The 26,958-nt window shown below is 42.0% G+C and overlaps 1 protein-coding gene across 1 annotated transcript in view; it reads left to right on the plus strand.

The window, feature by feature from the left end:
• Positions 1 to 2,413: 2,413 nt before the first annotated feature.
• Positions 2,414 to 26,958, plus strand: part of CLSPN (claspin) — a 30,881-nt gene continuing 6,336 nt past the window's right edge. The window contains exons 1-20 of the mRNA XM_054999413.1: positions 2,414 to 2,464; positions 4,919 to 5,051; positions 6,293 to 6,738; positions 7,895 to 8,047; positions 9,338 to 9,412; positions 9,647 to 9,719; positions 11,885 to 11,993; positions 14,001 to 14,560; positions 14,907 to 15,098; positions 15,888 to 16,069; positions 17,891 to 18,093; positions 18,665 to 18,729; positions 19,357 to 19,562; positions 19,681 to 19,841; positions 20,968 to 21,194; positions 22,671 to 22,779; positions 23,375 to 23,453; positions 24,361 to 24,494; positions 24,883 to 25,047; positions 25,188 to 25,309. Of these exons, the coding sequence (XP_054855388.1) occupies positions 2,450 to 2,464; positions 4,919 to 5,051; positions 6,293 to 6,738; positions 7,895 to 8,047; positions 9,338 to 9,412; positions 9,647 to 9,719; positions 11,885 to 11,993; positions 14,001 to 14,560; positions 14,907 to 15,098; positions 15,888 to 16,069; positions 17,891 to 18,093; positions 18,665 to 18,729; positions 19,357 to 19,562; positions 19,681 to 19,841; positions 20,968 to 21,194; positions 22,671 to 22,779; positions 23,375 to 23,453; positions 24,361 to 24,494; positions 24,883 to 25,047; positions 25,188 to 25,309 (3,409 nt within the window). The 5' untranslated portion in view covers positions 2,414 to 2,449. The remainder of the gene's footprint in view (positions 2,465 to 4,918; positions 5,052 to 6,292; positions 6,739 to 7,894; positions 8,048 to 9,337; positions 9,413 to 9,646; positions 9,720 to 11,884; positions 11,994 to 14,000; positions 14,561 to 14,906; positions 15,099 to 15,887; positions 16,070 to 17,890; positions 18,094 to 18,664; positions 18,730 to 19,356; positions 19,563 to 19,680; positions 19,842 to 20,967; positions 21,195 to 22,670; positions 22,780 to 23,374; positions 23,454 to 24,360; positions 24,495 to 24,882; positions 25,048 to 25,187; positions 25,310 to 26,958) is intronic.

The raw sequence follows: 26,958 nt of genomic DNA on the forward strand, positions 1-26,958 counted from the left end.
ACTGACACAAACTCAGCAGGTAGCTTGAGGAAAGCCACTCCTCTCAGCTCCATCCCCTCCGCTGTATTGTGGGAATAATAATAACATGAGCTTTGGTCGCTGCTCTGAGTGGGGCACTCATCAGTCTAGAAGAATTTCTGGTCTGCATCCTTTTTGTTTCTTAAGGAACCCACTAAATTAAGGATGTAGTTTGAGACTTAAGTTTTGACTGTTGTTATGATTCTTTAGAATGTGAAAGTTTTATCATTTAAAAGGTACAAAAAATAAAGACAAGATCCTGGGCTAAAGTAAGCTTTTGAGTTCTCCAGAACTCTTCTTCATGCTGGGAACTACAACAAAAATTTAAAAAATGGAAAAGAAAGAAGCTATCCTATTTTTCTAAAAGTTTTGTTTCATCCAGCTTGAAGGATTCTGGATAAGTCAAAAACTTGCACACTGTTGTCTGTCTTTTGATTGGTCCTAATAAAAGATATTTTGTGGATTGTGTTCTGTTGCAGGGTGTGTGTGTGTGATGCCTTAATTCTCCTGTGGCACCATCTAGTGGATATTCATTGCCATGTGTCCATAACATACACTGACAAATTTTCATGGGGATAATTTGCATGAGATTCTCTCCCCCACCCACACAGACAATTACATCAGTGTGTGTGTGGGGGGGGGGGTAATTCAGGTATTATTCACATTCTAAATTACTTTCCTTCCAACCCGCTGCAAAATTTCCCATGTTTTATTTGTCCTTTTTGCATAAATTTCAAGATCCCATTTTGTGTCACCTTACTCATATAAAATGCAGCTGCACCCCATTCATCCATACGTGGACTCTCAGAGTTCAGTGAGGAAATTAGTGACAGAATGGTAAGTTGGCTGTTGTGGGTTTTCCAGGCTGTATTGCCGTGGTCTTGGCATTGTAGTTCCTGACGTTTCGCCAGCAGCTGTGGCTGGCATCTTCAGAGGTGTAGCACCAAAAGACAGAGATCTCTCAGTGTCACAAAGTGGAAAAGATGTAGGTCATTTGTATCTACTCAGGAGGGGTGGGGTTGAGCTGAGAATGGTAAGTTCATTGATCATTTCTTGTCTGCACTGACAACGTCTTCTGGAATCTTTCTTTTTATGAGAATTTTACTTTAAAGAAAATAATGTTTCCTTAAGGAGAAAAATGGCGATTGAAGTACCATTCTCCAAAGGGAAAGAACTCCACCTCTTTCTCTTTGGAGGTACCAGAATTCAGGGCAAAGCAGTTGGAAGGGCAGCAGGGCCAGTTTAAGGTATTTTGTTGTGCCAAAGAAGGTATAACCTCCCCTTCTAGGCTAGCACTGTCCCCTGTGTGGTGGGGTGCCACAAGGCCATGAAGGAGATGGCAGTCCCCACTGCATGCTGGTGATGGCTGGGAGATAGGGTTGCCAACTCCAGGTCTGGAGATTAAGGGGTAGAGTTTGGGGAGGGAACGCAGTGGGGTATGATGCCATAGAGTCCACCTTCCAAAGCAGCCATTTTCTCCCAGGACACTGTCGTCTGAAGACCAATTGTAATTCCTGGAGCTCTCCAGGACCCACTGGAGGTTGGCAGTCCTACAGGGAAAGAGCTAAACCCCCACTGTGGTACATTGGTGCCCTCCTCTCTATGGTACCACAGAAATTGCTTTGGTGGTTTGGCCAGAAAGCCAGCCCAGGAGAGGAGTTTGCTGGCAAGTGCTGTGCCCAGTGGAGGGCAATCAGGTGGCCCACTAACGGCAGTCATGGGGGGAGCAGGTTTCCTCTACCATTTGCTGCTGTAAGATGGTTTCTGGGTGACCTTGGAGGTGCTCAGGGTCCTTTCGTAGTTGAGTCCTGGCAGAGACAGCCATGGGGGAGACGTGCAGCAGCTGTGGGGCTCTGGCTGAGGGGGCTGCTCCCAGGAGGTGTGGGTGGTTGAGACGTCCTTCAGAAGGAAGTAGAGCATTATTTCCAGCTCTCACAAACTGTGGGGTGAAGAAGTCTGACCTGAATACATATGAAGTTCAAAAGACGGTCACCCCCCTCCTCCCCCCCGTCGCATTTTCCAAGTCACCGTCGCCAGTTTCCAGGAAATCGCCACTCTCCCAAGGGAGTAAATTGGATTGCCTGGAGGACCCAAAACCATAGAGTGTACACATTCAGACGATTAGAGAGACTCCGCGCTGCTCGGCAAACTCGTTCAAGAATCCAGAAAGAGAGCTGTGGGGAGTGGGGGCGGGGCCACACAGAGGAAAGCGGTTTCTCGGTTGGTCCGGAGAACGAAAGGGTCAAATTTCTATCCGCTATACAACCAATAGGAATGAAGAGAGGGCGGCCCTTTTAAGGCGAAGGCAAGCGGTGATTGGGCAGGGGCTGAACGGTGAGGAAACCTCCGATAGAGCGCGCGAAGACTCGAACTAAGTAGCGCAGGGATGGATTTGGCGCTGGCGCCTCGGAGCCCGTCAGTGTCTGAAGAAATGACGGCGGCGGAGGTGAGCGGAATGTTTAAAACAGTTGCAGATGGCTTTTTCTTAGGCACAAATGTAGCGCGGTAGAGGCTACCGTTGGTGAATTTCGGCGGTAGCGCCCGCCGAAACGCCTCAGGGAAGCGGAACTACTCTTCCCAGAATGCTTTGTGGCCTCGCTCTCGGCTAGGCTGCTCTTTCTACAAATGAGGGATAGGGCTGAACCACTTCAGAGTGCGCCTGCGCGGGGGTGGGGAGGGTATTACACGTTCAAGGCTTCTATGTAAAAATGCCCCACAAATATTTTTTTTAAAAAAATAGGAATTGGAGGAATAATGTTCTATCATAATCCCTTACGGGGGGGGGAACCTTATTTATTTGTTTATCTAGAGGATTTATGTGGTGACTCAACCATACAGTAGTGAACTTCGTGTAGTGGGATTTTACTCTTCCCCTCCCACCATATTGCAGTGCGTTGAAGTCCCTGACACTGGAGCGGGGGGTGGGGGTGGGGGGAGGGTGCAATGGGAGGGAGGATTTCGTCGAAATCACTACCCACTTTTCTTCAGATGAGGATGCTGGTTTGTTGGAGGCATTGTGTGGTTGGATATGCGTCAGATTAAAAAAAAAAAACAGCAACACAAACATTTTCAATATTAAAACAAGCCATTCAAAGACATTCCCTTGCTTGTCACCTGAGCTTAGTACAGTCTGTTTTGCCATTTCTGGATTTTGCTGCGTGGGTAGACAAGGTATTGAAACATGAAGCTTTGGGAGAGGGGAGAGTTTGTTTGCCTAATGTTGACTGCAACTAATTCTTCCTCTAAAGTGGACCATTAGAGCATAATGTTATGCCTAACCAATCACCCAAGTAGATTTGAATCCCAATTCAAATCCCACTGAAAGAGTTCTGTCCAATATTGTTAAATCTTGGATACTAGCGGACTATATGCTGCACCCATTGGTATAGGATGTACCCATTGGGCTCAGGATGGTGGCACTGATGTTCTTGTCAAGGAAGGTGCAGTTTGTTCCCCATATTGGGAAACTACATTAAATGCTGTGAGATGTACACACCAAGGAAACTTGGTTCACAAACAACAAAAAAGCACCTCAAACTGCCTACTGTGGTGTACTGGATAGAGGGTCAGACTGGGGTCTGGGAGACCCAGGTTTGAATCCCCACTCTGCCATCAAAGTTTACAGAGTGTCCTTGGAACAGGCAAACTCACTTAGCATAACCTACCTCACGGGGTTATTCTGAGGATAAAATGGAGGACAGGAAAATGATGCAGGACATTTTGGGGTCCCCATTGGGTAGAAAACGGGGTATAAATTATGTAGATATATAAATAAATTAGATAGCAGCGACTTGGCAACCAGTGCCTCCTCTGTCTTATCAGGATTAAGTTGGTCTGCGTCCTCACCGTCCTAACCATAGTATCCATACATTGGTTTAAAACTCAGGCAGGTGTTCCTTAGTCTGGTCTAAATGAAGTAGAGCCAGGCAAGAGGGGGAGACTCCTGGGAGAGGTGGAATTCCACTTTCCTTATGGCCCCACTCCCCGCCCCCATTTTTGTTTCCTCATCTTCTGCATCCCTGTTGCTGTTTTCTCCATTTTACCATTCCCTTCCCACTGTCAGTTTCCATTCCTCCTGCTTCCCTCCATGTCTGTCTTCTTGACCCAAGTGCTGCTTAGACCCCTTTCCCTATTCTCTATTCTTTACCTGATGTTGCTGCTCTTTTCGTGTTTCTGACCTTTCTGCAGTGCTGTTGTCTGGCACTGCTGCATTAGCATCAGGCACTATTTTGAACTGCTGCTGGCACTTTAAAAATTTTTGAACAATGCTTGCACATGCACACACAGAACTCTTTACCATCTTGGGTTATTTTAAACCCTGTTTTTAAAAAAGTTATACTTTGCTGATAACCTGGATTTCCCCCTGGCTCGTTGAAACCCTTCTTTAGTCCTAGATGACCTCCCACCACTGATATTTTGATCTGTGCAGGTGAGGAGACTCAGAATCTCTGGATGGTATTGTCCTGCAGATTAATGTAGGTGTTAAATATCACACAGTCAATTCCTGCAAAATTTTGGAAGACTTGCAATGCAATCCTAAACAGAGTTATTCCATTATAAGCCCAATGAAATCAAAGGCTTAGACTATCTGCTTAGGATTGCACTGATAAGTAGAATCTAGTAGTAATAAATAAAAGTGGAGATTTTTGCTGAATCCTTCTTTCCACTGCAGAATCGCCCCTCATGCTGTTCTTGGTGGGAGTCTCCTGTCCCCAAAGAAACTATTCATTTCAGAGAGCTCTTTGGGCTGCAGTGAGATGAGGAAGGCAAGAAAGTCCCGTTCTGTTGACGGAAATCCCTTTTGCTGGATCCAGCCCATTATCACCTTGAGGTCCAATATTATTGTCATTTTAACTTGGAAATGAATGGTGTCAGATTTTGCTGTGTTCTTTTCTTATAGCTTCACTTGGATGTCAAAGATCTGAAATCTCAGGAAACCTTTGACTGTGGAACTGACAGCGGACAGGGCAGCTGTGAAATAAACTCTCCAGTACAGATGAGTGAGAAAACTCCCTCTTCTGGTGATGATGGAGGTCTGCAGTTCATTGTTAAATTTTCTTGTCCCTTAAAAATAAAAGGGTATCCTATAGCTATATAATTTTGACAGACAGATATGAAAATATAGCATAAATTCACCAGCCTTTTTTCACAAGACTCTTCTACAGTGGTTTGACCTGCAAGCTGTGATGCAAAGGCAGAGTGTGACTCTCTCACAGGCAGCTTGTGATGCTCAGGATTTGTAGCACTGTAGTCCTGGGTCCCAAAATGGTAGCAATAACTTTTAAAGTGGCCCCTCTTCAAAAAGTTTGAGAACTTCTGCTCTCGTAGAAAGTTATTTTAATCAACTTTAACAATCTGCATGATTAAAAACCCTGTTTTTCCATGGAAGCCTTTCCTTGCATGTCTGAGCCCTTTCGAGAGAAGTTTCAGGTATTGCTTGCAGGCTGCTGCCATGTTGAAGCTGATTTAAAAAGAAAAGAGCTCTGTGCTAAGAATTAGCCTGTGCGGTGTTCTGACTGTAGGGGTTTGTGGACTGGAGCGAAGGAGAGGCGAGAATTGTGCCCACATGAGCTAAATTGCCTAATAAAGTTTAGCTAAATGCTAGTTGGCCAAAGCTAGCCTGATCTCGTCTTAGTTAACAGGATGGGAGACCTTCAAGAAAACCAGGATTGCTATTCAGAGGAAGGCAATGGCAAACCACCTCTCCCGGATACAGGGTCAGACTGGGTTCTGGGAGACCCAAGCAGGGTGGGGGCGGGGGAGGGGGTCAACAGAAGTTGACTGTGACTTGACAGCACTTCACATGCACAGAAATGCTATTGAGTTCAGTGCTTGTCATCTAGTAGATTAGAGGTACTCAGTATGCAGATTTCAAAGTGCCATATTTGTAATTACCATCAACCCAAAGAGCCACGTGACGATTTTATACCCTAGGCACTATCCCAGACACACACAAGCAATAATATATCATATAACCTTTTTAATTATCAGAGTACCTTTGAGCTTATAGTGGGAGTTTGTTTCATGAGCTAGCATTCAACACTCCACCGCCTTACTCAAACACAAAACACCTGCATCTGAACAACCTTAACATTAATCTTCTCGTAGGCAGTTGTGTTGTGTTATAAAGATAAAGCATTTTTATGTTACACTCATAGTAATGATCAGTGGTGAGTAGAGAAGAGAATAGAATTATTTCATTAATCACTATATAGTGTTTGCGTGTTTTAAAAAAATTAATGTATATCACAAGCACGTGCATTATTTTTGACAGATTCAGATGAAGAGATTTGTGTGAATAAGAGAATTCGATGTAAGAAGGTGCTCACTGACAGTGAGAGTGAAGGGGAAGATCTTTTGCACCCAGCATTGGAGGCTGCAGCTGGGGATGTGGAAAGTGCAGAGGAAAGTAATGAAGTTACTGCTAAGGAGAAGAAATTGCATTGCCTCTACCAGGCTCCACTAGACAGTGATGAAAGTGACACTGACAATCTGTTGCACAGTGAGAACCTTGCAACAAATCAAGAGCCTGGCTCACCCAGGCTTGTATTTGCGACATCAGCAACGTCAGGAGGAAAGTGCAAGAGCCACAAAGCTGCCTGCATGGAGCAAATTAATGGAAAAGAAAAGGGCAATCGAAGGAAGAGAAGAACAGAGAAAGAGAAGAAAATGAAGGCCATTAGACAAATGAGAAAGAAGGAAAGGAAACCAGAACAAAAGGTATTTAAAGGAGGAAAGAATACTTCTAAGGGTGTGTGTGTGTGTGCGTGTGTGTGTGCGTGTGCGCACATACGCCAATGTAAAGTCTAAGGTTATGTGTTTATGTTTGATACATCCATAATGTGAGGTATGACCTATGCACAGGTGTTCCACTAACTCTGCTGTTGAAATATCAGCTGTAGCCCTGTGGCAGCCTAGTTAGTTACCAGAGCAGGAGACAATGAGGCTTGGTCTAGAGCAGGGGTCCCCAGCCTTTTTAAGCTTGTGGGTACCTTTGGAATTCTGGCACAAGGTGGTGGGCACAACCACAAAATAGCTGCCATTGGAGGCTGAACCAACCACAGAAAGTCAGGGAATAAAGCTATGCATAATTCTAATAGTAACTCTTCAGCATTTCAGGCAGAAGTTCTGTTTAACAGGATGCCTTTTAAAATGAACATATTTAAAAATATTTTCTAGAATACACATAGCTTACATTCAGTTACTCACTAAAGATCCTCGTGCTGTAGTGGCAGCAGCTGCTGAAGCAATGTTTTTAAAAACCTGCACAGCTAATTAGATCTCCAGTGGCCAGTCAGAAGCCCTGCTGGACGAAATACCCATCCACTTCTGAAGAACCACTTGGTGGGTGCCAGAAAAGGTGTTGCTGTGCACCATGGCACCATGTTGTGGACCCATGTCTAGAGAAACAGCTCATCATATGATAGAGCGGTTCCTGAACTATATTACTACAGAGTAAAAATGGGAAATGTATGATTGAAAGCTACTGCAATCCCTGCACAGAGGGGGCAATTCTAGGACACTTATTCTTCCTATCTGATCTGCTGGCTTTTATGTTTTTTTTCTTGGTTAGGAAACATTCAGATATAGAATCTCCCATTTGTAGTCTGAAATGGTACAGTTTTACCATGCAGTGAGCTATTTATCTGAAGTAAGGCTTAAGTTTGAGCGCTGTGGCACATGTCACAGTGCAGGGCATCAACATTTTTCCTTTGCCTGATGATGCAGGATGTGAATTACTGCATGTGTTTGAAAAAGGTAATCTAGTCAGTTGTCAATGCAACCTTTCCTTCTGTCTTAAGTATCACTTTTCATATATCAGCGGGGAGAGGGAGAACGGCTCTTAACACAGGCTCTTCTATGTTTCTTGGTCCAGGAGGAGGAGGAGGAGCTTCCTTTTGAGGATAGTGGGTGTCTACTGGCTGACAAAGACCTCTTTGAGAATGGCTTGGAGGAGGATGAGGAGGAAGACCAAGAGTCCATAGAGTCAATCAAAGCAGCTATGAAGGAGAAAATGAAAAAACAAAGAGTAAGTTATACTACACCTTCCAAGGAATCTGACTTTGAATGTTAGAAAATGAGCAAGAATCTGGTAGCACCTTGAGCAGTGTCTCATAAGCTGCAGGAAATCGGTTAGTCTTTAAAATACCACAGGACTGTCATAAGGCTGGGTTTTTTTGCAGCAATCTAGCACAGCTACCTCTTAGTCCTTACAAGTCTAAAGCACAATAGTTTGTGCGTGTGGTTACTAGAGAGTGTAGGTGTCCTTTTGACTTTGATATACTTAATATTCTTCTGTTTTCCAAAGGTTTGGGACAAGTAACATCAATTTAAGGTAGTGGTGGGGCCCAAGGTAGACAAAATATCTGCTGAATTGTTTTATGTGATATACTACCGTTTTTGAACAATATGTTGCTTGTTTCATAGCATCAGTTTTCCTCTCAGAAGTACTGGGTGTCTTGCCATATACTAGACTTTTGGTCTAGTATGAATCAGAACTAGGCATCCCTCAGATCCCTCAAAAGGCACTTCATTCTTTTTTGAGTAGTAGAGATCATCAGTGTATTGGTAATGGGTACTGAGAAATCCTGGTGACCTTATAGTGCCTCCTTGATACTGTTGCCTTAGACATCCCTCATAGCAGAGCGCAGGTAATATTTGAGACTTGTTCATTTATGCTTAACTGGCTTTTCAGGTTTGTGTCTATATAAAGAGTCTTTATTAGTACCAGTGTAGCATAGTGGCTAAGAGAATGAGCTATGATCTAGCAGATTTGCTAATTCAAATTTAATTGCTGGTGCAAGCTCAGTAAATGGCTCTGGCCCATGTTTTCCTTTATCTCAGTCCCCCTGCAATGTTGTAGGGCTGTTGTAAGGATTACTTAGTAATATATTACTTTGAGCACTATCAGTTTGGTCCCAACAGGCTTAGAATGGTGAAGCCAATGGGCTTAGAATAATGTGCCATTCTAAGCCCATTTGGCTTCAATGAACTCAGAAGGGTGTAACTCAGTCTAGGATTATATTGTAAGGCAGCAGTCTTATGTACCCTTATTTGGGAGTAAGGTACATTGAATTCAGTAGGATGTACTTTAGGGTCAACATGCGTAGGATTGTGCTACAAATGCAGTGCAATAGGGCACCTTTAAAGCATAGCAGTCCAAGGTACTGGACTGTACTCTACAGTAAATACCACAGAAATCCTGGAAATTAACCTTATGAATAAAGGCCTTTGATCTTGCTTGTGCTGTTCAGTTAGAGGTCTTCTGGGAGATAGATGTAACAGAGCTTCCCTGCACTTCCTTTTTTGGTCTAAACAGCTGTTTTCAGGAAGTGAAGACTGTAAGCATCCGCTGGGTAATTATGAGGGGCCATTGTTAAAGGAGCCTAAGAAGGTGAGTAACTTTTCATACCTATTTTTTTGGGGTGGGGGTTTCATTCTGTGAAAGCTTGATATTAACATAGGCATCTGTGCACTATTTAGCAGAACCTCATATTCTCTGTCCATCATCCCATTCCAAGTGTGTTTTATTTCTTTTTTTCTTTAAACCAAATTATATTGGATTGTACTGTTTTTAATTTTAAAAACTGGCTTACAGTTCTTATGTCTGCCTTTCCTTTTTTTTAAGGAGCGGAAGGCAGCCAAATTAAGTAAAGAAGCCATCAGACAGCTTCACAGTGAGACTCAGCGGCTTGTTAGAGGTATGACAGCTCTTGGCAAAGAGTCCGGGTTCCTATTGGAGCTGGGAACTCCATGAGTTGAAAAACTTCTGGGTGACTGTAGTAGCTAGTGGTGCTGGTCCAGCTATTTGTCAGGAGTGGTACCATGACCTGCCTCTCCCCCATTCTTTTGGTCACTCTTTGCTCTAAGAAACCAAGCAATGTCAGAGGGCAGTGAAGCCAAGCGAGAATTTGCTGGGGCTGCTGTGCTGGGGAGTACAGCAATTTGGTTGTAGCTGCAAGAATCACTTGTGAATTGATTTCTATGTGAATTGGGTGCGATCTCTTTACAATTGTTAACTTTAAATGCTTTTCTTGGCTCTAGCTTAAAACTGCAACTCTCTTTTTTTAAAAAAATTTTTTTTATTGGATTAGAAAACTCTATAATATCTATTACAATCAATTTCCTTTAAATATTCCAGTTCTAACCCCCTCCCTTTCCCCCCCTTTTGTTGACTTCCAACAGTTTTCCAACCCCTTATCCATTTTTTCCCCCTACTCATTTCAAACTTATTTTATTCTATTAAACATATACTTTCACTCTCTTCTAAGCTTCTATTATAACACAGTGCTATCTCTATTCCCTTTCCCACTTAACTTATCAACTAAATGTTACGTTCCTGGCATATATTCTTTAATAATAACAGTCATTTGTCTAATTTTATACTCCATATTCTATCTTATTTCATTCTTGTCTCGTCAATATGGGGCAAACAATTTGTCCCTTATTCTGCATAACTTTAAGTACTTCTATAAGCATTGTATACATTCACTGTAAGTCAATCAATTTAACTTGTACTCTATATGTTACTCTTTACTTCCTTGTATCTTATATTCATTCTATTTTAGTTATATAATTTCTCCATTATACGATTATCTGCCAGAAATAAAATTAGTTAATTTCTATCCTTATAATTCTTATAATAACCCCTCTATTACTTAGTACTATATATAGTAGTCAAATAAAATATTTGCTTAGAATTTCTCATTTAACTCTCCTCCCCTCGGTAAAGTCACTTCCCTCTTCTTTTGTTGTATTTCAGTAATTTTCAAACTGCCACAGTTCAAACTGCAACTCTCCTAGCATGAATGTGGCTTTAAAAAAAAATTCTGTTCCACTGCTGAAAGATTATTGGCTTTGTAGGATTTTGCTGTAATGATCTTCTCTGGGGGAAGCTCTTATTGGCCAGGAGTGCCACGGAATCAAGACGTTAAATGCCATCAGTAGCTGGAGGTGCCAAAGATTCTTCCTTCCACTACCATAATGTCTGGTAACTTGGCAGCACTGGCTGCTGAATGTTGTGCCAGACCCGATCTGATGATTCAGTATTTAGTGAAATGTCTGCGGGTATACCTCTCTCTACAGTCTTTAGATTACTGGTCGTATAATTTAATCTCAGTTCTAAACTTTAAAAAAAAATCACACAAAGGAATAAAGCGGACTATGCAGAGGAGCACAAAATGCAAGAAACAAATGCAACTCTGACGGAAGAACTCTGAACAGGAAGCATTTCCCCCTCCTTACCCTGCCAGGCCCCTCACCCCCCTCCAAATATATCTCGAATGTCTTACATGTTTTTGACAGATTTTAATGTTAAAATCTGCTCTGGGAGCTAATTTTAGCATTACATTGGGGCATAAATAAGTATGCGCTTAAGGGGTTGGATCCAGACTAAATTTGCTGTCAGCGGAATGGAGCTTTTATGCCGCCTCCTTTGCCACTGCAACCCACTGATCTCCACAAAGTGCTGCTCCTAGGAGATAGGAGGTTTGCAGTGGGGTGGAGAATCAGTGGGAATTGCCAGTTTACCAAACTAGATTTGACCAACAGAGTTGCATGCAGTTTCTCAATGTTATAGTGCTGCCCATTTTTTCCCCTAATGGTGCAATGGAAAGAGATTTCTGACACCTATATATGAGTTTTAACTGCAATTGGAATATTGTATGGATTTTGGAGCCTCGGTCTAGCTTATTCTTAAGAGAAAAAAACTGCTTCTATACTTGGTTGTAGGCAAAATGTTGTGTAAGAAATTCTTGGCTGATCCGTAGTGTCTTGTGATTTTATGATTCTTCTGTTTTGTTACTGATGATAACCCTAGGCTGTCACAGTAAAATTATTCCTTCATTTCTTGTTTCTTGACTTGCAGAAGCCAGCCTATCTCTCCCATATCACCTACCAGAAGCCAAAAGCGTCCACGAATTCTTCAAGCGCAAACCTCGGCCTGCTTTCCACGGAAATGCTATCACTTTGCTCAAGTAAGCCAGGCCTGCTTTAACTTAGATCCTTCTAAATTAATGCTGCTTTTCACAGTAGAGATAGTGTGTTGAATCCAGACCAGATTGACAGTTCCTGCCAGTTCCTGCTTACGGTTGCAGATTCTCTCATGTCATCCCTCAGGTTTCCCTGTCCCTCAGCAGCATTTCATGGAGATCAGTGGGATGCAGTGGGGCGGGGGAGGAAAGTTCTGTTTATCTGATGGAAAATTTAGTCTGGATCCAGTCCATTGGTATGTACACCAGTTTTGCAGGAGCATTGAAAAAGTATACAATTTATTGTTAACAGAATTCAGCTTTCTGAAAAACTCAGCAAACTTTGTAGCCTTCTAGCTGTGAAGGCATGTTTGAAAGGGTATGGAAAATGATTGGGAGGCCCTATGGGGACAGAGTGGTTGCAGAGTTGGGTCAGGCTGCCCTGTTTTGTTTCTTTTACCCATAACCTGTCCTGAAAAGATAACATTTGAGTTACTTGCTGGTAGTAGAATTAGATTTCCATGGGTCAAGGAACAGCAGAGTTTCATTGTTTTACATACTACCTGGTTACTCCTAGCAAAATCCTAATAAATTAAGTATGCTTATTTTGCATACATCTCTTAATTTACATAATTCATAAGTATTTCAGGATTCTGCTTTTCTTGCTGCAAAATTCTAATTTTTCTAAACGTAACTGAAATGAGTTGATGTCTTGTAGAAAGAGGATATAGAACATCTGCTCCAGTTTGGATATTTTATGGCAGTCTCTTTCTGTTTGTGTGTGTGTGTAGCACTAGGCTGGAACGGTTAAACCAGCCTGTAGCTGAGAAAGATTTCAGCAGGGACATCCCACAAGCAATTAAAAGAACAATGCTATAAGGAAAAAGTTAGTTTATGGTTTATGGTTGGAACAAGGTAGTTGCAATCATGGTTAAGAATTGTACTGCTATAGGTCTTTACCCATAAAACCTGGAATGGGACCAGTTGCTGTACTTGATGGTGTGGACTGAAGACTTCATGGGCAGTGATAGGTCATGCTGTATTAGAAAAATAGGGAAGGTTCCATACCCAACCTCTATGGGTAATACTTTATTCTCTGTTTTCTTTAGCTTGATCAGGATTTTCTTACATTTTTTCTATGACTGTGTGTTTCTGATATAGTGATCTATTTTATTATAATCACAATATAGTACACAACATATCTAAATATAATACAACATTTCTTCCTTGTGTACACATGTATCAGGTTTAGTTTTGTTCCAACAGCAAGGACGGGAAAAAAGGGGGGTGAGGGGAAAATCCCCACAAACTCAACCCAAACAAGCAGGGGAACAAAATTGAAGGGTTAAGTAACAACCTATATATATATTAGATGTTTTAGTATATATATGTAGCCTGCCATTCAGGCCTTATGTTTTAAACTTGTTTTTAATCTATATTGGTGCACATCTATAATAAATATATATATATATATATTTAGGTTGTTACTTAACCCCTTGATTTTGTTCCCCTTAGTTTTGTTCCAATACACTAAAAATGGTTACCATTTCTTATCTTGTGCAAATTATTTACCATCCCAGGTTGGTCTGTATGCTGTCATTTTTTTCCAAGTCAATAATGTGCCATATATTACGAAGCCAATTCCTCCGCTGTAATTTCTCTTGCTTTCAATATTGCGCTACCAAATTTTTTGCTGCTGCTGTTTGCAGAATCCTTATTAGCCCCTTTCCTTTTATAACATTACCAACATAATAGTTTAGTTGCTATTTTCTTTAGCTTGATCAGGAGTTCCTTACGCTTTCCAGTGATTGTGTGTTTTCTAATCTTTGCATATATGCCCTGCTCTTATATAGATCCTTTCCGAGGGTCTCCCATCCATATTTGCTGATCAGATCCACTGCTCCTCTAGCTTCAGTTATGTTAGAACATCAGATGGTTTCAGACCATTCACTGGGCATTTGCAGTGATCCAGTTCAGAAAGGTGATGTGATGGTCTGACTCTGTTCTTGGCAGATCAGCAAAATATCAGCACGAAGCAGATGAAGAAAGAGCCGTTCCCAAGAGCACAGGTGCTGACTGCAGCAAGAGTGGAGGAGAAGAAACTGAGCATCCAGTGACACAGGAACTAGATGCAGGACTTGGTCTGCAAGTTTCAGCCCCCACAAACTCAAGCGTTGCTGCATCTGTTTCTGAGGAAGGGGGGAGTTTGATGGCAAGTTATCCTGAGCAACACAGACAGGACTGTGGTTCCAAAGTTGACAGCCTTACAGAGGAATCAAGTTCTGAGAAGCAAGGAAAATCTAACCTAATTAGCTTGGAATGCATTGAACTGGTGGAGAATAAAGTGGAGGAAAAACCACTTGGACCAAGAGAGGAGCAGTTGATTGAATCACATGTAGGGCTCAAAGAACCGGCACAACCCTCATCAACAGTATTGGTAGCTCCAAGTGAAAAATCGAAGAAGTCCAAGCTAGATCGTCTTCGGGAAATGGGGGTGGATCTGACGATCAAGCCTCGAATATTGTCTGGGGATGAATCATTTATTAATCTCGATGAACCTGAATCAAACAAAGGTATAATGCTGATTTTTAGGCTCTTGCCAAGCTTACTCCTATCCTTATTAGTTTGTTGCCACTTACAGGGTTTTAGTTGTGTAAATCTGGTTCATTTTGAGGACAAGGAAGTTTTGCTTCCTCATCTTTTTCTGCCAAATGAACTTACCAACGTAATTATTTCTTACAGATGGGAAGCCTGAACTGCTTTCTTTTTCAATAATGTAATGTCTAAGTAAATGTATATTTTTGATTTCGAATCTTGTTGTTTATAAGTCACAAAAATTTGTGGGTGGGAGTTGCCAATACCTTCTGTGAGTGAATGAATGAGAGTAATTTTGTTCTCTTTCTAAAAATACATATGCAGAATTGGAAGCTTTGAAGGAACGTTTTGTGAAGCATGCACGTCACACAACCAAACCGAAAACAGAACGGGTAGTGAACCTGAGTGTTATTCGCAAAGAAATGACCAACGAGGGCAAGGAGGAGCTAAAAGCAGGGGTGGTACCCGTGACTCTTGTTGCAGAGAGTGTAGAGGACACAGCCCATACGAAGCCAGGTATGTGGGTGGGCGGGGTGAGGGGACACCTGTCAGATTTAGTGTATGGGTTCAGTTCCCTCATCACTAGGACATTTGCTGCGCTCAGTGTAAAAGTCAAGGATTATGATGGGATGGGGCTCATTGTGGGGGAATGTGAAGTTATATTTTGTTACAGGCTATCTTTTTGGTTCATAGCTAACTATATCCCAAGATTGTCTATTGTTTTTTAAGGTGGGTAATATGAAGAGCCATCAAGGTATAGTGGTTAAAGGATCAGATTAGGATCTGGGAGAACCAGGTTCGAATCCACATTCTGCCATGAAAACACGCTTGGTGACCTTGGGCCACTCATGCACTCTCAGCCTAACCTAAAACGTAGGAGAGAAGAATTATGTAAGCCAGTTTGGATCCCACTGGAGAGAAAGGCAGGGTATAAATAAAGTAAATAATGCTGGAAAAGGGATATTTCCTGTCCCAAGGTGACTGTCAGATGGAGAACATTTAATTACTATTTAGATACAAAGGCAAAAGTAATAAGCATAGAGCCCTTTTAATGAGGCTTCCTCTGCAAGCTCTTTAGTTCTTTATTTAGAGAATTTTTATACAGCCTCTGCAGGGAGCCCTGCTCAGTAGCTCTTGATAGTCTCTCTCCCACCCCCTGCACATACATTATTATTACTTTTAAAACTTTATTCTCTCACTATATAGATAGCTTCATTGACCCATTTTGCCTGAAGCAATCACCCTTACTTTTTAAAAAAAATGCGTAAGTGCAACTAATGTATTCATGCTGCTACAAATGTCCAGGTGAAAAGCTGCAAGTGCTGAAGGCTAAACTCCAGGAGGCCATGAAGCTCCGTAGGATGGAGGAACGCCTGAAACGGCAAGCGTTGTTTAAATTGGATAATGAGGATATGTTGGAGGAGGAGGAGGAAGAGGAGGAAATGACAGACGAATCAGATGAAGAAGAGGAAGAAGGCAATCAAGAGGTTTGATCTCTCTCTCTCTCTCTCTCTCTCTCTCTCTGTCTGCCCATTTCAGCAAATTTTAATGTTTTGCTGATTCTTCACATATCAGTCAGGAACTAGGAGAATTGCTGGTGGTGGTGGGAGTGTTATACCATATTTAATACTGGCCTCTTGCTAAAGTTTTTTTAAGAAGTCCTAATTATGACACAGTGAAAGGTGTCCATTGCTTAGGGCTGGTTGCTGAAGTGCTGTCTTTATTTTCTCCTTTAGATTAGGAGGACTGAAGTCCAGGAGGCAAGAACCTCTGAATTGCCAAGCATTTCTTCTGTTTTGCCTTATTCCTCATCTTCCAACTACCATGTGGTGAGGAAGGAGGGAAAGCGCTGCCCAAGAGACCATAGGAGATGAAGCTTGGGCCAGTGTGGCTGTACCTTGGAAAATCGCAGCCAAACCAAGCAGCTACATCCTCCAAGGAGCTGGAGCTCCAGAGCAGTTTAGTTGTTAGTTTTGCCGGGCACTGACTGTATGCTACTTTGCCATGGCCTGACTTCCTGTGGCATCTTGGGCATTTTGTGCCACACTGTGTGGCTCTTGTAAGGTGCTGAGGAGGCCCTTGTGAATTCTGTGGCTTAGCACCTGCATCTGCTTATGTGAATAACTGTTGAGTGTCCCTGTATGTCCAAGGGAAGGACTTAGAGATTAGAGAGCAGTATTTCCAGATGTTAGCCTCAACACCTTTCCATAGAAATTGAACACCAGATCTGTTGTCTGAGTGAGGGGAAGGATCTTTTTGGATACTGGCAGTCAGTATCCCAACAGACAGGGGGAAAGTGTTGAAACATCCCTCTGTGGCCTTTGGCAACCCTTCCTGCAACTCCTGTGGTCTGAGCTTTTGACAGATAAGGCATTTAAAATGGCAAAGTAGACTTCATAGTTAAAAGGACTGGAAACATAATTGGTATATCCAGATAATATTAGAGGAGCTCTGCTGGTTAAGGCCAAAGGTCTACTTAGTCTAGTAAGCCTGTTTCCAGTAGTGCCCAACTTCAAGGAGACCCCCAAGGAGGCATTTGGGCTGTTGCCCTCTACTTTTTGTACCCCAGCAAACTGGCATTTAGAGGCATTGGGTGGACCGATGTAATAATCATGGCAGCTATTGATTAGACATATGCACTGTCGTGGTTTTGTCTGTTTCTCTTTTTAAAGCCATGTAAGGACCATTGCTGTATCTTGAGGCAGCAAAATTTTTCCTTGGCTTGTAGCAGAGTGTGTATTTTAAACAAATGGACATTTACATTTAAAAACTCGGTGTGTGTGTGTGTGTGTGTGTGTGTGTGTGTGTGTGTGTGTGTGTGTGTGTGTGACCCTATGAATGAAAGACCTCCAAAATGTCCTGTCCTTAACAGACTTGCTCAGGTCTTGCAAATTGGAGGACGTGTCTTCTTTTATTGAGTCAAGACATCTTGTTTTAAGTTTTTCTCTTTTCCTACTCCCTTCCACTTTCCCTAGCATTATTGACTTTCCCAGAGAATCTTGCCTTATAATGTGACCAAAGTATGATAGTTTTTGTCATTTTAGATTATAGGGATTTGATCTAGAATCCACTTATTTGTCTTTTTGGTCTTCCATGGTATCTGCAAAACTCTCCTCCAGCACTACATTTCAAACAAATACATTTTCTTCCTGTCAGCTTTCTTCACTGTCCAAATTTCTCATCTGTACATAGTAATGGGGAATATCATAGTTTGGATTATCTTGATCTTGGTCCCCAGAGAGCTCAGACAGTAATAACCTTAATTTCTTGCACTCAGTATATGGAATTTGTTGGTTTTGTTCTGTTAGACTGCAGAGTACCTTCTTAGAGAGGCAGAAGAGGACAATGAAGAGCTTGAAGAACAGGGACTTGATGACGACGACAAGGAAACAGACAAAGAATCGATAGATGAAGAGCAAGCAATCAAACCCGGGTTCTTCAGTGCTGTTCCTAAACTTCCCTCTACTGAGTCAACACTGCTCCTTTTCAAGGATAACTCTTCAAAAATGGGGTAAAGTCCTTGTCTATTGGTTTGTTTTTCCTTTCACAGACATAAATGAAATTTTGTTTTTTACATAAAAATATAAATTTGAGCAACTACATTTACTTTAAACTGTCTTGACGCTTCTTAAAATGCTGTTTTGATGCAAGATTTTAAGAGTTTGTTAATTTTTAATGATTTTTATGCTGTATTGGGTTTTTAATCATGTTTTACCTTGTAAGGCCACTTCTCTGGAGAAATGGTGCAGAAATTTTCAAAAATAATAATTACAAAATGACTAGGATCAATTTTGCTAACGTAGTTGGTTCCTCTGGCACAAAGAGCCTTCCTTGGGTTCAATGCACTCAGAAGAGTGTCTTGGGCCGGGAGGAGGGTGCTCCTTCATCCAGAGAAAAGCTCATCCACTAGCAAAACTAATCTGGAATTCGACCCAGAACATGAGATGTTGTCGCCAAGTAGGTAGTGTTTTTACAGTCACAGTGGTGTCTTTACATTGCTTTGTATGCTGTCATTATTCAGCTGTTCTTATCACTTTTTTCACACTGTTGTCTTACATTTGGATTGACTTTGTTTCTTGCAGATATTCTCTTCCAGTTGAGAAAGCTGATGCTGAAGACACCATGGGCAAAAGATCTGACAAGCCAGGTAAACAATAGCCTTTCTGTAGCAGGAGCGAGTATATTTTAAAAGGTTGGGACTACAGGGAAACTGATTCAGTCCTTCCTCTGCCATGAAGTTTCCTTAGTAGACCTCACTGAGTAACTCTTGGCCTTAACCTACTTCGTAGGATTATTGTGAGGCCCGTAGATGGGTCTGAATTTCTTGGGATACAAATGCAGTTTAGTAGTTGTCCTCCTGCGCACTGCAGCAGAATATTATTCTCTCCCAGCAAGTCCACCCGTTCCTTCTGTTTTTGCCTTCCTTTGGAGGCAGACTGAATGCACACCTGTTCCGGAAGTCTGTGGCTGTAGCTGAAATCTGCTGTTTGATGGTGGGTTTTGCATTGTGCATTATTTGAATTTTATTAATGTTGGTTTTTATGTCTGTGGATTGCTGCAGAACCTTTTCTTATAAATTAATGTGTGTCAGAGTGTGCTAATGAGCAAGTGAACCGGACTGAAGTTTATATACAGTTCAGTTATGGCTGGCCACTTTGGGACGTGTTTCTAGCATGTAGACTTTTAATATGCTGTTTCTATAGCAATTGCAAGATTTGAACCAGTTTATTTCCATAGTTTCTTTTGATTGGCTCTCTCCCCCTCCCCCCTTTAGAAGATGAAGATTCATTTTTACTGCCCACCTTGGCTAAGGAAAACAGTCATAACAGCAGCTTTGAGCTGATTGGCTCCATGATCCCCTCTTATCAGCCTTGTAATAAGCAAGTGGCTCGTGGGGGCAGCTTCCTGTCTGCCATCAGCAGTGTCCGTTCACCTTCTCCTGGTTTCTTCAAGACAGGCTTTATCAGTTCTGCATCCAAGGTAAGTGTCTTTTCTTCCCCTGATCACCATTCTTGGTTTTGATTTGCTTTGGGGAAATGCCTGTCTTTCAGTCGAGGGTTTCATTTATCTAAATTTTTTCTGCTTTGGATTTACTTAGAGTTCAGGGAAGGTGTCTGAGCCTTCTCTTCCCATAGAGGACTCTCAAGATCTCTACAATGCTACTCCTGAAGAGAAAAGCCCTGCTCCAGCTGCTGCCAGCTTCCAGTTCCAATTCTCCCTAGAGGATGACACTCAGAGTCAGTTGCTTGATGCAGATGGGTAAGTAGTGGATAAAGATAGCTGCCTTGTGCAAGTTATGGTTTAAGAGATACTTTCAGAGCCTGCTGGATGTATAATAGTTACAAAATACAGCCTGTAAATACTCCCATGACTTGACTGTTTCCTTAATATCAGAACTGGAGGCTGCTTGTTTATTCTTTCAAAGCAACAGAGTGCCTATGCATGGTTTTATCTTGGTTTTTAATTTGGAAATTTTAAGATTATTTTGAATTATATGGAAACATTTTAATAAAGTAAATGGTGTTCTTAGCATTCTGGATCAGCTTCTTTGGGCTGCAGAAACATTCAAGTGCTTGGATTTCTGTTGATGAGCTCTTCCTGGTGGCTATGCAAGGCTAATTCAGTGATACCGATATTTGTTATCACCTTTTGGATTAATCCTCCCCAAATTTAGCAGTTTGCATATGAGACCAAGTTACTGCCTCTGTGAAAGATCTTTCATCCATTAACCACATTTGAGGGTTTCAGGTCTTGTGTGTGTTCCTGCCTCACGCTGACCCTTTAAACCAGAGGCTGCCAATCGTTTTGAGACTGGATGTGGTCCATAAAATAGAAAAAAAAAGTTGTAAACAGCCATATTGACCCATGCAAAATCTAGGAAAAAAAGAAAAATAATTTGTCCTCAATAAAAGGCATTACATCATCTTCTTTCTCTTTGCGTGAACCCTGAGCCATCCATTTTTTATCTGGCTCCAATTTTAACCAAGATGCAGTTTTGAAACTGTGCCTACAGTTTTGAATGTCAATAAAATAAGAAGTTTTCAAATTCAATTTATCGGCTTTAATCCTAAATATCTATGATGAGAAATATCTTTTGTTTCTTGGACTGCTCTTTATAAAACAGAATGGCCTTTGAGAATATTGATGCTGACAGAAGTGAATTCAGGTGTGCATCCTTGCATTAGACAAAACACCTGTGGAAACGGGAATTGCTCAGGCATTTGAGCTGGTAGGAGGAGCTCAGTCATGAGAGAAGCCACCTTAAGCCACGTTGGAGTGCTTGTCTTTTCTGACTATCTACTTCTCAAACCATCTCTGAATCTTCTCTGTTACAGCAGACTTTAAAAAAAGAAATGGTAGTCATTTTTCCCCCTTCCTCTTTCAGTTTCTTGAATGTTGGTCATCACCGGAATAAGTACCAGTCTTCTAAGAGCCACCTTCCTTTGGCTAGCATGGATGAAAATGCAATGGATGCTAACATGGATGAACTGTTAAATCTCTGTTCTGGCCAGTTTGCCTCCCAGAACAAGCACCCTCCTAATGCTGATAGTGGCAAGAAACAGAACATGGAGGAACTGCTCAATCTTTCCTCTGGGAAGTTTGCCTCTCAGGGTGAGTGCTGAGCGTTAGCATTGATCGCAAAAGAGAACTTGGCCTTCGTGTTCAAGTTGGACTCGTGCACCCTGTTTTCAACTGCTTGGCAGAGAATCTTTGCACCCAGAATATGTTGTTCAGACCTACAGCACTTGTATGCAGAGCAAGGGAAGGAGGCACGTGGTCGTGTATTTCTTTCCAATGCATTTAGTTCTGAGGTCTGGAAATGTATGGCCCTTTCTCGTTCATTTCTGTTATACCCAGGTGGCCAGGGCCAGCTCATTTTTGGCATCCTAGGTGTTGGATGAATTTGCTTGCCACTCTTTGCTGTCCCTACCCGACCCCTACGCACTGTGGAAAGGTGGGAAACTGCTGCCTGTGCACTGCAGGGGAGGGAAGGAAGAAGAGGACCTGCCCCTGACAGAGGGAGGAAAGGAAGCAGCAGGCTTCCCATAGGCTGTCTCATGGGGTACCTTGTGGGGCAGACCCTGGTGCTGTGGGTGGGCAGAGTCGTGACAGTACTGGTTGGCACCCCTCAGCCTCTGCAATTGCCTAGGTGTGTCTAAAGTACAGGATAACCTTGGCTAGAACAGATGCAACAATTGAGCTTTCTGGAGGGGCCCGAAGGAAATTGCTGTGTTTCTAATGCCATAGCTGACATTTAAATGTTGATCTAAACTAATGATCACTGGATAAGGGGCCAACCCTGCACCCCAATTGCTCACACATTGTTACATTCTGAGATAGGAGGAGGAGGAATTACTGCTGTGCAGCTGCATTAAATACTAGGGACAGCTGACTGGGTCATGCTGGATTGATATTTTGAGCTGCAGCCTTGCCATCGCTATCCTGGCTGGCTTTTGCCAACTCATACCTGATGTAGTGAGTAGCTGAAAATAGCTGCATCATCCTTGCAAGAATTCAAATTCTATCTCTGTATTTTTGGTGTAATTGTGCACATGTGGAACTGTTGGATTTTTGCCTCTAAATAATTGCCGTGGTGACCCAAGGTCTCTGAATAAGCAAGTGAGAGATTACAAACAATTCTGGAGTTTTCCTAAAGAAGATCAGCCTCAAAACAGATTTAAGCTAGCTGTCATCGCTGCGTCATTGGCTGAATGCTATATTCAATATGTGCTTTATAATCTTGATGAACATTTTTATTTTTGTATAATCAGCTGAAGATATTGTTACATTTTTACTATACATTGTTTTTTTGTCCTGGTCCATTTCTGCAGTATGTGAGTGGTGATATATTTGAACTCAGGTGTTGAATACAATCCTTCTAATACTTTTTAATTGTTTTAGTATTTCTCATCGAGTACCTGCATACATCTCTTTTCTACTCTCATTATCATGTCTGCCTAAACTGCCAGAGGAGAGGAAAAGCAACCTGCCTGGGACCTTTTGGGTGGTCTTTGCAAACCCAAGACTGCCTGTGGGCTGCTGGTTGCTTGTCTGTATTCTGACGACTTTTCCACTCTTGTTTCTTAGATTCCCTGACTCGAACCTCATCAGCATCTTCTCAATTGAAAAAAGAGAGCAGCTCAGATCCCATGGCTGAAGCACTAGCTCTTTGTTCCGGCTCCTTCCCAACAGACAGGTGAAGTGTGGAAGTTTGAGATGTGCAAACATTTCAGTTCTGCAGAGGTTTCCCTGCTTGCTTTAATGGAGCAGGGTCAAATTCATCTGCCCAAAAGACTGTACGTGCGGAGCTTTACCTTTCACTGAGATGGGTGTCCATGCCCATGTGAGTGAGAGAAAGAACACCAATTTGCATAGCAGAGCATATGTGTTGGAGTACAGGCTGGATTATAGATTGCAGTGAATCTCTCTTTATTTAGACAGCCTTCATTGCCTCAGAACATAAAAGCTTTTCAGTCAAATGGGAAGTCTTCATCTGCCTAATCCTTGACAGGTGCTGGTACCCTTCCTGTTAAGTGTCTTTTGGCTTCCAGATTTGCCATGACTGTAGCAGCAAGAAAATGTAGAGCGCTGTGGTACCTGAGATACTGTCACTATAAACCAGGTGGCTTCTTAAGGCACTGTAACACGTCTTGACCTGTACGTAGTTTTGTGTCCTAGGGAATTAAATGCGGCAGCCTGAACAGCAATTCAGCTATGCACTAAACTCATTGCATTCCAGCTGCTAAGTAAGTATACTTTTTTTCTTTGTTAAAAACTTCTCTTTCTTATAGGGAAGGGGAAGAAGAAGAGGAGGAAGAGTTTGGAGACTTCCAGCTTTTAACAGATGACCATGCCTTTGATAGTGAAGACGTGAGTATTGTGCACTATACTGTGATTTATGGAAAAGCTGAGTATCGTAAGTGCCTGCTTCTATCTTGGAAACCATTTCTGTTCTGAAGCATGCAGTGGTCCTAGTTTGTTTTTTGCTGGCCAGGTCAAGTCTTCTGCTAGCTGGTTTTCAGAGAAGCCAGAAGTTCACAGGCAAGGCTGTGTGTATCTTGTATTTTAAAAAAAGAAACAGAAATTCTGTGCCCAGAGAAGCTTGGTTTCATGTTTGATATAAATTATGCAGCTGTGTTGAGCATGCATATCTTTCAGTAATTTATTCTGATTTTGCTAGTACAGGGGGGAGCTTGGCAAGGCAATGAAGCTCCATTCCTGGGGTAGAAGGGGCAACCCCTCCCCTCAAATGCTGGAAAAACAAATGAAGATTTGGACCATGTACTCAGAAACAATACAATTCTCTGAAAGTGAGCTGAATTAGCTTTTAGTGTCAGAACAAGATGGTTCAAGATTCTTGTCCTTAAAGGAGATGCTTTTAAAATATATGGAGCATGTCGTATGTTATAGTATCATTTTGTTTCTGAACAACCCCTCTCTCCTTGTTGTCGGTTTATGCATGTTTTCCCCATTCATACCTAGCTCTTTCTAAGCAGTTGCTGATCTCACACTTTTAAGCATCTCTCTGCAACCATAAGATCTAGAAACTTGCTTTTTAACGTAAGCCCTTGCAGCTTAATTCGTACTTTACTCTGTGAGCTTTCTGCGCTTTTTTTGGAATTGCAGCATATGTGCAGCCCTATAATTGGAACTGTTTTAAATGATAAGTGGACCTGAAGTAAAGTAAGTAAAATAAAAGTAAAGATTGCAAGGAGCGATGATGGAGCTGGAAAGATGCTATGAGTATTTTTGAACCTATGATTTTCTGGACTGGTAGGATGAGAAGAGCAAAAGAGATGAGGAAGAGGAGGAGAAAGAAAGTGGTCAGGAGGAAGAGAAAAGTGAAGTAGAAGTTTCTGAGGACGATGAAGAGGAGGTGTTGAGACGAAGAGAAGGAGTGAAGAAGAAATTGTAAGTTCATCCTAGTCTTGTTGGTAAAACAAAACGTTGTGGTTGTACTGTAAACTGGGTTTGATAAATTATCTGGATATCAATAAAGCAAAGCAAACCAAAAGGTTCTATCAGTTGGGTTTGAAAGATACTGGCCAAAAGGTTTCCCAGAGGCTTACCTGAGAAGATGAATAGTTTTGCTGTGCTGGGTACAGGGAATCTGCACTTCCATTAAAGCTTTGATGTGAACACTGTTGGATCTGTAGCACCATTAAAGATTCCTTGCCAGGCTAGGTTGATGCTGCTGATAAAGATGGATCATTAGTTCTTATCTATATACAGCAGCTTGTTAAATCTTTACATGTTTATATTGTAAATTTTTTGTGTTTTGTTCTTTTGGACCTTTCAGTAAATTGCAGGATTTCTTAGAGGACGAGGCTGAGCTGTCGGGAAGTGAAGTGGGAAGTGAGGATGAATACGACGGCGAGGAACTTGATGAGTACGAAGAAGAAATCATTGATGAGGAGCTCCCTACCCCTGTGGAACTTCAGGACCAAGTCAACAAAATACACATGTCAGTAGCTGCCGATACGCTGATGCCATTTCTTGCATTTAAATCAAGGGCTGTTCCTTTTTCTCTTTGGTGAATGGAAGCTTCACTCTTGAATCAAGACTGATCCAAGCTTTCCTTCTGTTCTGCGGGGACTTTTTTAGGAAGGTGATGCTGGATGAAGACAAGCGGCAACTCCGCTTCTATCAGGAGAGGTACCTTGCTGATGGTGACCTGCACAGCGACAGCCCTGGGCGAATGAGGAGGTTCCGGTGGAAGAACATAGGTACAGTCCCTCTCAGTCCCGCTCAGCCTGTGATTTCTCCAAGCTGACTGCAGTTTGCCAGCCATGTGTTATGATTTGCCAAATATTTTATAAGCCCTCTTCTTGCAAACCATAAAAAAGGCTTATTAAGCCCCTCATGAACATGGTTCTTTAATTTAATTTATGGTTTGATTTGCAGAACTTTAGTCGTTTTCCAAACATTGGCCAGAGTCCTCCTTGAGTCTGTGTATGTCAGAATATAGGACAGCTTTTCCATTGGCATGTTGTACTGCTTTGCCCATAAGCCAGCCTTGTGGGAATATTACAAGCAAATTCCTTCAAATGATTGATAGAGTCCACAGGGAGCTAAATTATAACCTACGTAATGGTGTTTTGTAGTTACTCTCAAGGAGTCAGAGATGAATTAATTTTTTCTGTTCCTTGCTTCCATAAAACTGATCCTAAACTTTTCACTATTTCTTTGTAGTATATAAGGAAATACGGATTGTCACCACCATAACAAAAAAGCTTACCCTAACCTGTCCTCTGCCCTATTTCTTATAATTTTATTATTGCTTTAAAAGATCTATTGAACTGAATGTGGGTGTCATAATAGAAAAAAACTGGTTAAGAAATGGATTCATCCACTGGCCTTGCACATATATAAACCAAAAAATGACAAGAACTTTCTGCATGTGCATTTTTATATCCTACAACAAAACATTTTTATGTGAAATGAGAAATAAACTTCATATTACTGAGGATCACTGAGACACACTACAATAAAATCAGTGTTTAAAATACTACGAGCCACCATGAAATTTCTTGGTGCCGTAGTGGCCTGGTGCTTGGGATTTGTTGAATTCTGGGTCAGTTTGAGTCAGTGGAACATTCTCTGCTTCCAGATCAAGTAATAACAATAAAATTAATAATAATTAAAACTTGTACTTTTTTCAAAAAAAGGAGAGTGGAGAGTGAGTGAGTCATGATAACAGTAATAGTTACTTTAGAAAAGATGCTACAGATGTTCCTCAACTTTTGTATGCTCCTGTAATGCTCCCATGGCCAGAGGCCCCATGCTCCCAGGGATGTGACATGGTATATCCATGACCCACTATAGAGAACTCAGGTCAGGCAGGCTACTTTCCTTTTCTGTTCCTAGCTGCTACCTGCTAGATACTCCTGCCACCCATAATCTCCTTTAGCTGGGCCTTTTTTATCCTCCTTTTACTGGACCTGCCCAGTTCCTGCTGCCCTGTTCCTGCTCCTGAGGTCTTCGCTCCCCAAAAGACCTTTGTCCTTGAGTAGGTCCTTTTTCCTGCCCGCTCCTGTCCTTTCCAACCCCAGAGTGCTTCCTTCTGTCCTGTTACTGGGTGGCTAGCATGCACAATGGCCATATCCCGCTGCTTCTCCCCAGGGTTCAGGTGTTCTGGGGAATGCCAGCCTTCTTCTCTCTCAAATTTATTGGGATCTGGTTAAGGAGGAAAGTGTGTCTGTATATGTGCATGTGTGAATGAACACAAGAGATGGCTGCTTGCAACCTAGTCTCATACTTTCCACAATATGGTTTGATGCTACTGCACGAAAAACCCTAGTTTTTATACTGATTTGCGTCTACAGAGAATGGATAGCAGCGGGGAACGTGAGCTTTTGGTCAACTGTGTTGGGCT

Source organism: Eublepharis macularius, chromosome 15 (assembly GCF_028583425.1).
Source record: "Eublepharis macularius isolate TG4126 chromosome 15, MPM_Emac_v1.0, whole genome shotgun sequence".
Lineage (NCBI taxonomy): Eukaryota > Metazoa > Chordata > Lepidosauria > Squamata > Eublepharidae > Eublepharis > Eublepharis macularius.